The sequence below is a fragment of the Staurois parvus genome, unplaced genomic scaffold (genome assembly GCF_062004578.1).
Source record: "Staurois parvus isolate SC_StPar_1 unplaced genomic scaffold, SC_StPar_1.0 ptg000249l, whole genome shotgun sequence".
Taxonomy (NCBI): Eukaryota; Metazoa; Chordata; class Amphibia; order Anura; family Ranidae; genus Staurois; species Staurois parvus.
In genome coordinates this window covers 7,103,803-7,116,595 of record NW_028318045.1, presented here as the reverse complement: position 1 = coordinate 7,116,595, position 12,793 = coordinate 7,103,803, and the positions used below count along the sequence as shown (strand labels likewise).

Here is a 12,793-nt window from a genome sequence, read left to right as displayed (position 1 = left end):
AAAACTACTTGTTAAAGCTGATTTTCCAGGCAATTATAAAAGACACAAATGAATGCAGCTTGTTAATTATTAATACAGGTACATCTTTATTCATTTTTTTTTTATGCAAGTATCAGTATTGAAATTTGACTTGATGTCAGCCTCTTGCAGTCCCTGTGTAGCAGAGCTCAGATTTGTGTAAGGAGATGCAGCACAGGAAACCAATCAGTTGTTCTGCAGTGCCCATGTGCTAAAAAGGAGCATGCTCACACGTGGAGGGAGCAGAGTGACAAAGAAATGTGCTCATCAGGCTGCTGCTTTCCTTTTAGGGCCCATTCACAACAGAAACTGTGCAATTACTGCACATTTTTGCATGTGTAGGGATGTATATTTGACGCGTGTTTTTACTCGCGTGTGTATGCATTTGCAGTGCATTTTTCCTAAGTTTGCATTTCATTTGAGGTCACTTCTGTCTTCTTTGGGCTTTTATGTGCACTGCATTTTTGTGCATGTACATGCATTTGTGCACATTTCTTGCATTTTCAGTGTGGAAAAATGCAGCTTGCAGTACTCTTTTCATTGCACTGCAATAGTGTGAACTATGCCAGTAGGATAACCTGGATTTTGAACTATCTATACAGTTGCAGTACAGTCAAAAATGCATCCCACTTCATCTGGTATGAATGGGCCCTCACTGTCCAGTTACAGCATGGGGGAAGGACGAGATCTGTAAGTTTTACTCACAGTTGCAGATCAAAAAAATCAGGTCCTACCAGACAGGGCTGTGCTGTGCGGCAAAGCTGTGTAAATCTTACAAACGGATAGACAAAAGTATAAATTGTTTGACCACTAATACAACTCTTTTACGGCTAGTTTACACTAGTGTTAGCCCTCTGAAAAGTGATCGTGGTGGATTGATTTTCAGAGAGCATTTGAAAGGCAGTGTGCATTATGTTGCCTCCTCACTGTCTATTTTAACAGCTAAAATCCTGCACTACCATTCCAAAACTGCATGCCTCATATGTGGTTGCAACGCGGCCCTATTCAGTTGAATATAGATACACCAGGAGGTTTAATTTATATTGCGAGAGCATCAGGGCCTTGGCATGTGTACAAGTGTACCCCCGTCCATTACTTATTACAGCTTAAGAGGGGGGGTGGGGGTGTAAAAATGCGGCTCAACTGCATGATTTTACTGCTGCCCATTTGCAAGTGTAGATTAGTCCTTAAATGTATTTCATCTTTGTATTTAGTTATTTGTCTGGAGTTTGTTTTAATCACTTGATGACTAGCGACGTATTGGTACGTCCCTGGACTTCAATTTATTGTATCAGGATGAAGCCCGCAGCCGCAGGCATCATCACGGTACCATTTTTAGAGCCATCTGTTGGCTTTCTTATAACAGCAATCCTAGCATCTAATCAGCCACTGGATTGCTCTTACAAGCAGCGGAAGGGAACGTGAGCTCCCGCCACCGCACGCTGCTTTCTCCGGCTCTCTTGGGCTCTCCCTTTCCACTGGAACGGCTCTGATGGCCCCTATGGTATAGGAAACCAGAAGCGATGAGCATACATCACTTCCAGTTTTTCTAGATGTAGACATTTTTAAATAGGGAAAGTATCTAATCACACCGGTCTGATCAGATGCTTTTGGGGCAGAGGAGACATCTGGAGTCTGATAGACCCCAGATTTCTCCATAAAGAGTACCTGTCACTGCCTATTACTATCACAGGGGATATTTATTTTCCCTGCGATAACAATAGAAGTGGTAAAGAGAAAAAAATTTGAAGTGCCCCATCCCCCTTCCCCATGCTCACACGCAAAGACGAACACATGCGACAGTTAGGCTCACATGCAAACAGCGATCGTCCCACACATGTGAGGTATCACTGTAAACGACAGATCGAGGACAGTAATTTTAGCATGGGTAGTAAAATTTATGTTATGTCGGCAGTGCGTGGGCGTGCCCAATTTTGAAGTGTGCGCATTTTGTATTTACTAGGCATAACATCATCGTTTTAATGTTACCAAACGATTGGGTATTATATTGTGTTTTTGTGCATTAAAATAAAAAAAAGTCTATTATTTCTAAAAAAAAATCATCATGCTTAAAAAAACCACTGTGCAAACACCGCGTGACATAATAAATTGCAACACCCAACAATTTATTCTCTAGGGCCTCCACTTAAAAAAAAATATAATGTATGGGAGTTCTAAGTAATTTTCTACTAGAAAATACTGATTTTTACATGTACACAAAAAGTGTCAGAAAGGCTTGGTCTTGAAACGTTTTTTGTTTTTTAAAATTTAAATATTACTTAATTTTTCAGATAAACAAGTTATACAAATATACTCATTAAAACTTTAGCTTATTATCAAAACATTTATCATTTCATCCCTCCCCCTCCCCCTACCTATTTACTACCCATTCCCATCAAATCCCTAACCCCTTCTGCTCTGCATTTTCCTATTCATTTCTGGAGATCGTAATCCCTATAAAAGAAGAAAAAAAATATGTTTCCATATTATTCTGTGTTAATCCCCCATAACCTCTAAATTAATTCAAGCGATTTATGATACTGTATAAGGCTGGGTTCACACCTATGCAGTTTGTGTTTGATCCGTTTCTGCAGGGGTTTTTTTTCAGTGCATTTTGGCCGCATTTTTGATGTTTTGCTGTTTTTTTTTTTCCTTGTTGCTTTTTTAAAAAAGTCCCAAAACCTTTCCAAAAAAATGCTCTGGGTGAAAACGTGGGAACGTGAACCATAGGAAATCATGTTACATGGAGTGTAGTGCGTTTCTGCAAAATGCTGCAGACAACAATTAGGTGTGAACCTAGCGTTATATATAAAGGTTGTCTACTCCAAAAAGCTTTTAGGCTACTTTCACACTGAGGAGTTTTTGAAGTGCTTTTGCAATAAAAAAAGCACCTGAAAAGCTCAAGAAAAATGCTTCCCTAAGTATGTCTATGCATATCTATGTATGTTTTCACACTGGGGTATTGCACTTCAGTTGTGGTGTAAAAACTCCTGCTTGCAGCATCTTTGGGGCATGTTTGTTCAGTTAAAAAAAATGCCCCAAAAAACGCCTCTTCGCATTGAAATCAATGGAAAATGCCTGAAAAGCACCTCAAAAATGCATCTGAGTAGCATTTTTGGTGCAGGTTATAAGTCACGTGTCCTTTAAGAAACGCTCAGAAATCGTAGTGAAAAAGCCTATGCGTTTTTGCAGCGGATCAGTGTGAAATCAAGCTTATTTTTGGGTGGATAACAGCAGGTTGAAGTATCTACTCAGGAAATAGAGTGGCTTGTTTGTTGCACCTGTGTTCCTAGCCCCCCCACCTGTTGCACAGACTAGGAGAGCTCTCGCACTGTTTGGATTCATCCTCTATTTGTGCTTGCTGCAGAGCTGGGAGGTCTGGCAGTGAGATCTTATTGCTGGAATTCCCAGTAAACACACAAGTCAGTAGCTGAGTTTCTTTGGTGTTGGGTAAGTTGAGCAAAAAAATTTTTTTTAAAAAAAATTGTAATTAGGAATCAAGTAAATCAATGTTTTTATTTTTTTAAATTGCGAGTGCAATTTAGTTGCATTTTATTCCAAGTAAGACAGATTTTGTTGGAAGTTATTGTGCGTCTCTGCCAGATAATACTTTTGGTGCAGGAATAATACCCTTTTAGCCCTGGTTCACAAATATGCTGCTGGCATTTTGCGCGGGCGCGAAAGCCCATTCATTTGAATGGACTCCCGTGGCCCGTGACGCAGAGAAGAAATCCCTGCACTTCTTCTGCAAACGCAGCCTGCACAGGAACCTCAGTTCCCAGGTCGGTTGCGTTTTCCAGTGCGGGTGGCGTGCCATTAGAATTAATGGCACCCGCCCACAGGTCTGCATTCCTCTGTGCGGGTGGTGCGGCTGCACGGATTTTCGTGTTGATCCGCAGTGGCACCACCCACACATGTGAACCAGGGCTTAGGGAGTTATTCTCTTTAACAGACAAAGCGTATGTTGCCAGCAAATCATGGATCCATTTAAATGCCCAGTGTTTTATTCAAGGGATCACATAACATCAAGTGTAAGAGCAGTGTTTCAGAGTTTGTGTAGGACCCCTGACCATACTATAAGTAATCTCAGACTTTTTTTCTACCAAGCCTGTTTAACCACTTGTCTGCCGGGTAATGTTACCCCCTTCCTGCCCAGGCCAGTTTTCAATGCTGTCGCATTTTGAATGACAATTGTGTGGTCATGCAACACTGTACCCATATGAAACGCTTATCATTTTTTTCACACAAATAGAGCTTTCTTTTCGTGGTTTATTAATCACCACTAGGTATTTTATCTTTTGCTAAACAAATGGAAAAAGACTGGAAAAAAAAGTTTTTCTTAGTTTCTGTTATAAAATTTTGCAAACAGGTCACTTTTCTCCTTCACTGATGTGCATTGATGAGGCTGCACTGATAGGCACTGATGAGGTGGCATTGATAGGAGGCACTGGTGGGCATTGGTGAGGAGGTACTAATGAGGCTGCACTGATATGTGGCAATGATAGACACTGAAAACTTATAAGTTTAGCTGATATCAGGGAACACATTTCCTGTAATATTTTCCTTTTGTAAGCTTTTATTTCTACGAACCACTGTTCGATGGATATGGTATCGTGTTGATGCCTTCCCAAATCTTGAGATGCATCTTTCTTGTATTGTCAAAACTTTAATAAACCTGTTGGGAAAAAAAATTCCAGCCAGGCATTTGCTACTCATCTGCCAGTGAGGGCTCCCTCCAGGTGACACCGTCTTTGTATCCTCACTTCCTTCTCTGTTTGTGGTCTGTGTGAGGCTGAAGTACGGACTGTTAGATTCTTAGGTTCATGGAGGAATCGTAAGAAAAGACAACATTGGGACTGGAAAGAGCCTCCATCAGTTGACAGGTAAATATTTCTGTGCTGGAACTGTGTTTCTTTTTATAACAGGAGTGTCAGTCATAAAGTCATTATTAACCTTTAGGTTCCGCTTTAAGGGTCAGAACAAAAATAGGTGCCCTTGGACCAAATGATAGGTTTGGTTGGGAAGATCTAATGGAGAGAGTCCTAAAACCAGGGGATCAAAAATACACAGACTGCTTGCAGACATTAAACATTGCTTTTCCAGAGCTCTTCTATCAGGCCAGTTCTGGTTGTGAGGACTGGTTTGCTGAAGTTACTCTGCAGGCTCGTCTGTGACCAATATTGGTACCACCCCTTTCATTGATGTCATCCCACCTGCTCTATAATCAGTATTCTTAGTGCCTGCATAAATAGAGAGCACCACATCCAATAACTTCACTATCAAAAAATGAAAAAATCTAAATTTCTGGAGTCTCAGTACCCAGAAGACAAGAAATTATACCAAAACTGGTGCTGTTATTGTATCCATATTTTAAACAAATCAGTTATACAGTTATAAAAATAGAAAATTTACACATTAAGTAACAAGCCTCCTGTCTGGCCACATGTAGTTTCCCAGATGGTAATTTAACATCCCACCAATAATGATGGCTTCCAAACAGAAGTAAATTTGGGAAAAACACTGCAACTGACCTTCTACATCAGGGGTGTCAAACTGGCAGCCCTCCAGCTGTTGCAAAACTAGAAGTCCCATCATGCCACCACCTTTGGTAGTCATGCTTGTAACTGCCAATTTTGTAATGCCTCATGGGACTTGTAGTTTGGCAACAGCTAGAGGGCTGCCAGTTTGACATCTGTGCTCTACATGTTTTGCAACTATTGTGCCTTCATCCAGAGGAATATGAGCCTAAAGTTGTCTACGACTAAGTAGAAATATATATAAAAAATGTGGGGGAGCAGTCTGGGCAAGGACTGGACAGTAAAGCACTGAATCATCTCCTGTGGCGGATGTCATGTAAGAGCCATAACCTACACAGAGAGGCCTCGTGTTAAACTGAAATAGGAGGGAGAAAAAACTAATGTAATTTAGTTCTATGGTGCCCAAGGGGAAAAATCCCCAGCACCCATTCAACTGCGAGAAAAATATTACCCACCATAGTGCCCAGCTTGTGAACATATTGTGGCCGGAAGGGTGGATTAAAAGCACCAAACTGTTCTTAAAGAGTACAGATGTATCTTGCAGTACAGAAAAGATAAGTCATGCAAAGTAAGCAATAAAGTATATGTGAACGCTCACCTTATAAAACAACCCATACAGTTTAAAATAAAAAAAGGTAAAATATTTGTCTATAGATTAAAAAAAAACATTAGAAATACCTTCCTTTTTCCACCCCTTTTTTGTAAATGATCACATACTCTCTGTTCTCAGCTGCATAAAGAGCTTAGTGAGCTGAGGGAGGAAAAACAGCTGTAGGTCTTCCCAGAGAATGGCTGTGCAGGGGGGAGGCGAGTTAGGACAAGTCTAATTATTAGAGAACAGCAGGTTGAGTTCTCAGCACAGCTAGAGAATTGCCACACTGGATTTACTAAAACTGGAGAGTGTAAAATCTGGTGCAGCTGTGCATGATAGCCAATCAACTTCTAACTTCAGCTTGTTCAATTAAACATTGACAATAAAACCCGGAAGCTGATTGGTTTCTATTCAGAGCTGCACTTGATTTTGCACGCTGCAGTTTTAGTAAATCAATCCCTGTGTTCTCATGCCTAGTGCGATCAGTTTTTAATAGGAAAACAGAGTGACTGGCAAGGAAGCAATATAAAGAGAACAAAAATACAAAAAATAGATGTAGCGCTCTCTAACAAAACAGTGACTAGAATCCCCGGTAGGGAATAATAATGTGAAAAATAATGGAACAAACAACCAACTAAAAGTGATCCAATAATGAATATGCAAGAATGCAATGTATTGATATCTAGTGAAAACACACCTGTGATCCCAGCACTGGGAGATAAATCCGGCACAAAAAAGTGACAAACCAGTGCTCCGTGTCTAAACACTCAAATCAAATAAAAAATATATAAATAAATATAAACCCCTAAAATATAATTGATCCAATATCATACAAAATAGTGAAAAAGATGTGTGTCATATATATATATATATATATATATATAAAATGAGTAGAAAAACATGCAGGTGATTCTTGTGCATTGTAGCCTATGGTGATGATTCCACACACAGCTAGACTGGCTCCTCGCTTCCTTACCGCGACCCTAAAAGGGCCTACATGCCTTTGGGATCACTCCTGGATCCTCCCAGATCAAATCATATCCTCCAGACAATTTCACAGCAGAAGAAACAGCATATGCCTTCCAGACCAAGACCAGCTAGATATTCCCCTTTAAATGGCTCTAATCAATAAGATCAGCTCCCACACGATCCATAAAGAAAAAAACTTCCAAAGTATAGTATCGTTTATTATGCAATCAAGACAGATATAACCAAAGCACTCACATTGTTATGCATCTTGTACATAGCCTTAGAACCTCATGTGATGGGTGTACTTGCATGGGTTCTTTTGAGAGTCCAAAGATGGCGTTCGTGCCGGAAGTGACGTCACCTACGCATTGCATCACCGCTCACGTGACTTCATCAGGGTCCCTGTAGCAGAGGCTACAACGCACAAGAATCACCTGCATGTTTTTCTACTCATTTTTGTGGACACTGGTGTCACGTATTGTCAGATTAGATTTATATATATTTTTAGGAGCTATATATATACATTTTTTCACTATTTTGTCAGATATTGGATCAATTATATTTTAGGGGTTTATATTTATTTATATATTTGTTATTTGATTTGAGTGTTTAGACACGGAGCACTGGTTTGTCACTTTTTTTTTTTTGCCGGATTTATCTCCCAGTGCTGGGATCACAGGTGTATTTTCACTACATATCAATACATTGTATTTTGATTATTCACTTGTGTTATTTATTCATTATTGGATCACTTTTAGTTGGTTGTTCCGTTATTTTTCACATTATTATTCCCTACCGGGGATTCTAGTCACTGTTTTGTTAGAGAGCACTACACCTATTTTTGTATTTTTGCTTTTTTCACTTGTAGGTTATAAGGTGCAGGTGTTAGCAGCCTTTATAGTTATATTAGGTTCTGAGCGCAGGAGGTCCTCTTTATATATTCGTTTAAATATAAAGAGAACAGGCTACTTTTTCATACAAGTTCAGGAAATATGAAATGTTGGGTTTACATATTCTTCAACCTTTGTGCTATTTAAATGTCTCTGCTCTTTGAAATAACACAGTACAAAGCTTAGCCCCCCCCCCCCCTTGCCTTTCTGTCAGACATTCACTTTCATTTCTTTGCTCTGCTGTCAGGAATGGCGTCTGCAGACATGAGAAAGGAGCTGCTGGACTGTTCTATCTGTCTGAACATTTATACAGATCCTGTAACACTGAGATGTGGACACAACTTCTGCCGAGACTGTATTGATCGGGTGTTGGATACACAGAAGGGATCTGGAGTTTATTCCTGTCCTGAATGCCGAGCAGAGTCTGCGGAGAGGCCTGTACTGATAAGGAACATAACTCTGTGTAACATCGTGGAGAGTTTCCTCTTTACTCCGCCAACTCAGGATGAAACTGGAATCTTCTGTACGTACTGTGTGGACTGTCCTGTACCTGCTGTTAAATCCTGTCTTCATTGTGAAGCTTCTCTATGTGATAAACACCTGAGAGTCCACAGCAAGGCACCAGAACATGTCCTAACTGAACCCACCACCTCCCTGGGGAACAGGAAATGCTCCATCCATCGGGAGCTCTTGAAATATTATTGCATTGAGGACTCTCTCTGTGTATGTGTGTCCTGTAGGTTGGATGGAGAACATCGGGGACATCAGGTGGAGATACTGGATAAGGCTTCTGAGCAGAAGAAGAAGAAACTGAGAAATGTTCTGCCAGAACTGATCACCAAGAAAGGGAATACTGAGAGAAGAGTCCGGACTCTAGAGGAACACAGAAAAAAAGTACAAGAAAAAGCAGCTGGTGAAGTAGAGAGAGTCAGCGCCTTGTTCAATGACATCAAGAGACAGCTGGAAGACCTGGAGAAGAGGGTCCTGAGTGAGCTGTTCAGACATGGAGAAGAGCTTTCACTGTCCATCTCTGGTATGATCCAGACACTGGAAGTAAAGAAAGATGAACTGTCCAGGAAGATTCACCACATTGAGGAGTTGTGTAACATGACTGATCCAATAACTGTCTTACAGGGATTGGACATGGATGATACTGAGGGAGGAGATCATGACGACAACGAGATACTTGATAAGCAGATCCAAGATGGAGGTCATCTGGATGTGGGATTGATCTTACAAACATTACACACGTTATCTAATACTGTAGGAGGTGTAAAGGTAGGGATCTGTATACCAGAACCTGCAGACATATTACTAGATATAAACACAGCTCATAATAATCTTCATATATCAGATGACAGGAAAATTGCATCCTGGTCAGAAATAGAGCAGGATCGACCAGAAGCACCAGAGAGGTTTCAGCGTTGGTATAATGTGTTAAGCAGTAGCAATTTTAAATCGGGGCAGTATTACTGGGATGCAGAGTGCAGCAAAGCAGCAGGGTGGAAGATAGGAATGTGTTATCCCAGTATAGAGAGAAAAGGTGATCAGTCACGTATTGGTGAAAACAACAAGTCTTGGTGCTTGCACTGGCAAAAGAATACATTAGCAGTAATACATGACAATAAAGTGATCCAGTTACCTCCCAATTACTTTGGTAACCGAGTCAGGATCTCTCTGGATTATGAAGCTGGACAGCTGTCCTTTTATGAGCTCTCTGAGCCAATCGGACACCTCCACACCTTCACCACCACCTTCACAGAGCCCCTCCATGCTGCGTTATGTGTGTACTCTAAAAAGGAGAATGATGTGTATGTAGACAGTTGGGTTAGATTTCTAAGTGGCCAGGAAAATCAGATGTAAAAAAATCTGTATGTTAGTAACCTCACAGGCTGGTGATCCTGACTTGCTATCTGAGACATTGGCCAGGTCAGTAATTATCTCCACTCCCAGCATAGATTTCAGATATATTTAAAATTGATCATTTTGTTTGAGTTTCATAGAATATAGTGTAATTAGACTTGACACAAAAGCAGATCCCCCCTCCATTCTATACAAGAAAATTATTTTCAGCATTAATCAGATTATCATGAAGAAAATAACAGAAAAGTAAACCTTAAACATTTTACTGATCCCTCACCCTGGAGGTCAGTGGAAAAGGTGATCAGTGTAAATTTGTGCTTAGTGGAGAAGGGCCTCAGAACATCGGTGGTCATGGTAGCTCTTACTTACATTGGTGGTCAGTAGGAGATGGCTCCCTTACATAGGTGGTCAGAGGGAGAAATTTCACCTTTACAGAGAGTTCAAAGATTCACTGGTGTCAATGGTCACTTAAGGAAGTGGGAAGAAACTGCACTGGTCGTACACCACCACTGACTGATTTGCCACTGCTGCCTACTTAAAGCAATATTAACCCAAAAGCAAACCTTTTTATATTGCAGCTTACCAATTAATAGATGTGATGGCTGCATTCATTTTTATTTTATTTCCACCTCGTGATCCAGCCAGTAAGTCTGTTGTTCTTCTAATAAGCAAGCTCTCCTGCAGATCAATATCAGTTTCAGGGACACGACAAACCACTTACAACTGACAGGAGTGCTTAAATGGTCATTTTTAAAATTTATTATTAGCTGGAGTTTGGCTTCAATTTGTTAGTGTGTTTAAATCTGCTAGTACAGATAACACTCCCCCACTTCCAAACTGACAATGTTGCTGTCCAAAGGTGCCTCCTGTGCTCATTTATTCAGATTGAAGGCACTCTAATACAGGAGGTGTGTTGCTGACCAGATCACCAGGTGAAAACGGGAAAAAGTCTAAAAAAAAAAAAACTGATGCAGTCATCGCATCTAAGGATTGGTAAGCGGCAATACACATTACATTTTTTTTTTTATTAATACTGCTTTAAAGACCCCTAGCAACCTCTGGAGGAACCCTGGAATTCCATAGAATTGTGGTTGATAATGGCTGCTCTAGCAGGAAGAGCGATGTGTAGGCGCAATGGGGTTGATTTACTGAAGACACATAGACTGTGCACTTTGCAAGTGCAGCTGCTCCAGAGCTTACTAAAATGAGGTTAAGTTTAACTTTGAAATGAATACCCAATCATGTGCAAAGATTTAAAAAAAAACCTTTTTTGCTTCCACATAACTGGATGATGAAAGTCAGCAAAGCTTCTGCTCATTTACTAAGCTCTAGAGCACGGGTGTCAAACTGGCAGCCCTCCAGCTGTCGCCAAACTACAAGTCCCATGAAGCATTGCAAGATTACCATTACAAGCCTCACAATGACTCCCAAAGGCAGAGGCATGATGGGACTTGTAGTTTTGCAACAGCTAGAGGGCCGCCAGTTTGACATCCCTGCTCTAGAGCAACTGCACTTTGCAAAGTGCACAGTCTACTTGCCGTTAGTAAATCAATCCCAATGTGTAAGAACATAATAAAACATCAGAAAATAAACAATCACAGTCACTGTTCTATGATTTTTATATATAGAAATGTTAAAAGAATTGGCAGTCAGTTACCATTCCCTTTGATCAGCTCAAGCTCAAACTTTCCTGGATAATGATAAACAAGCATTTATCAGCATTTCTAAATGATAAAATGAAGGTGTTTGAGAGGGTGTGGGACCTGAGGATCAAATATTTGACTAGTGATCCTCAGATTTTACCTGATTAAGATGCTTTGTGGAGGGTGAGGATTGAAGTGTGGAGTCACTCCCCCTCCCCCACACACACACTCCCCTTCCTTTTCTTTTTTCGTATCTTTTTTCAGCTCTCTGGCCTATTCTTCTTTAATTTAGTTGTGTTAATGAAAACTCAGGGTGACGTTTGTTTTTGTACGAAAAATGGTGCGATCTCCCTCCCCATGAGGAAGCAGCACATATTTATGACTATGTAAGACGTACCTTGCAATCAAAATAGGTAACTTTTTATTATTGAATTATAATGTGTATTATGTACTTGTATTACCATATACCTCACTAATGGGCTATGGCCCTCAGACTTTAGGAAGCCTGGAAAATATTAGCTGGTTATAGAGAAATGTTCTAGATGTATGCTTGAGGCTAATCTTCACAGACCATGCAGCTCGGTATAACTAAGTTTGATTGGCTAACACCTTTTGTTTCCTCGCAGTGCATTATTCACTATATTATCTACATGTACTCCACATTGCAGAGGATCCACAATTATTGTAATATGCCTTGAAATCTCTTTTTATTGTGGACAAAAATTTCAATAAAAATATTGAAAACAGAAATGTTAAGATGTTTATTTGTATGTCTCCTTGTTCTCACCTTTTTATTTGCATTTTTCTTGAAAAGCTATTGTGCCAAAACAACAATTAAAGCTAACCACTAGATGTCTGTGTCAGATCTAGAGTTGTTTGCTATGGTACATCTACTATGTGTATAATTAATGTACATAATATACGCCCCCCCCCCCCCAAAAAAAAAACCACATTTCACTCAGGAGAGGAAAAGTGAAAACTGAGGGGCCCATCTGTAAAACCAGAAAGCAGGCTCCTTTATGTATCAGACATATATTTTCCAAGCAACAAATACTGTGCAAATCATTCACCCTCTTTTCATAATTGAACATTTGCTGCATTTACAAAGCATTTAAATTGTCACATATAACTGTATGAAGCACTTTAATTGTCACTTATAACCCAATGAAGTCACACAGGCTGTACCCAAATCTTTATTTTGTCTTGAAATCCCTTCTTGTATTGTTTGGAAGAATACAGACACTTTGAATCCCTTAGGTTCAGGGCTCATCTACATGGGCA

General features: G+C 40.1%; 1 protein-coding gene across 1 annotated transcript; it reads left to right on the top strand.

Annotated features, from left to right (window-relative positions):
- The first annotated feature begins 7,976 nt into the window (after positions 1-7,976).
- On the top strand, positions 7,977-12,262 carry LOC149459735 (E3 ubiquitin/ISG15 ligase TRIM25-like). Its single transcript, XM_089680714.1, has one exon. The coding sequence runs from the start codon at positions 8,256-8,258 to the stop codon at positions 9,867-9,869; it is 1,614 nt and encodes a 537-aa protein (XP_089536840.1). The 5' UTR covers positions 7,977-8,255; the 3' UTR covers positions 9,870-12,262.
- The last annotated feature ends 531 nt before the right edge of the window (positions 12,263-12,793 follow it).

Bases quoted from the DNA above. Each gene is read 5' to 3' on its own strand.
- LOC149459735 (XM_089680714.1), top strand. From the start codon at position 8,256: ATGGCGTCTGCAGACATGAGAAAGGAGCTGCTGGACTGTTCTATCTGT.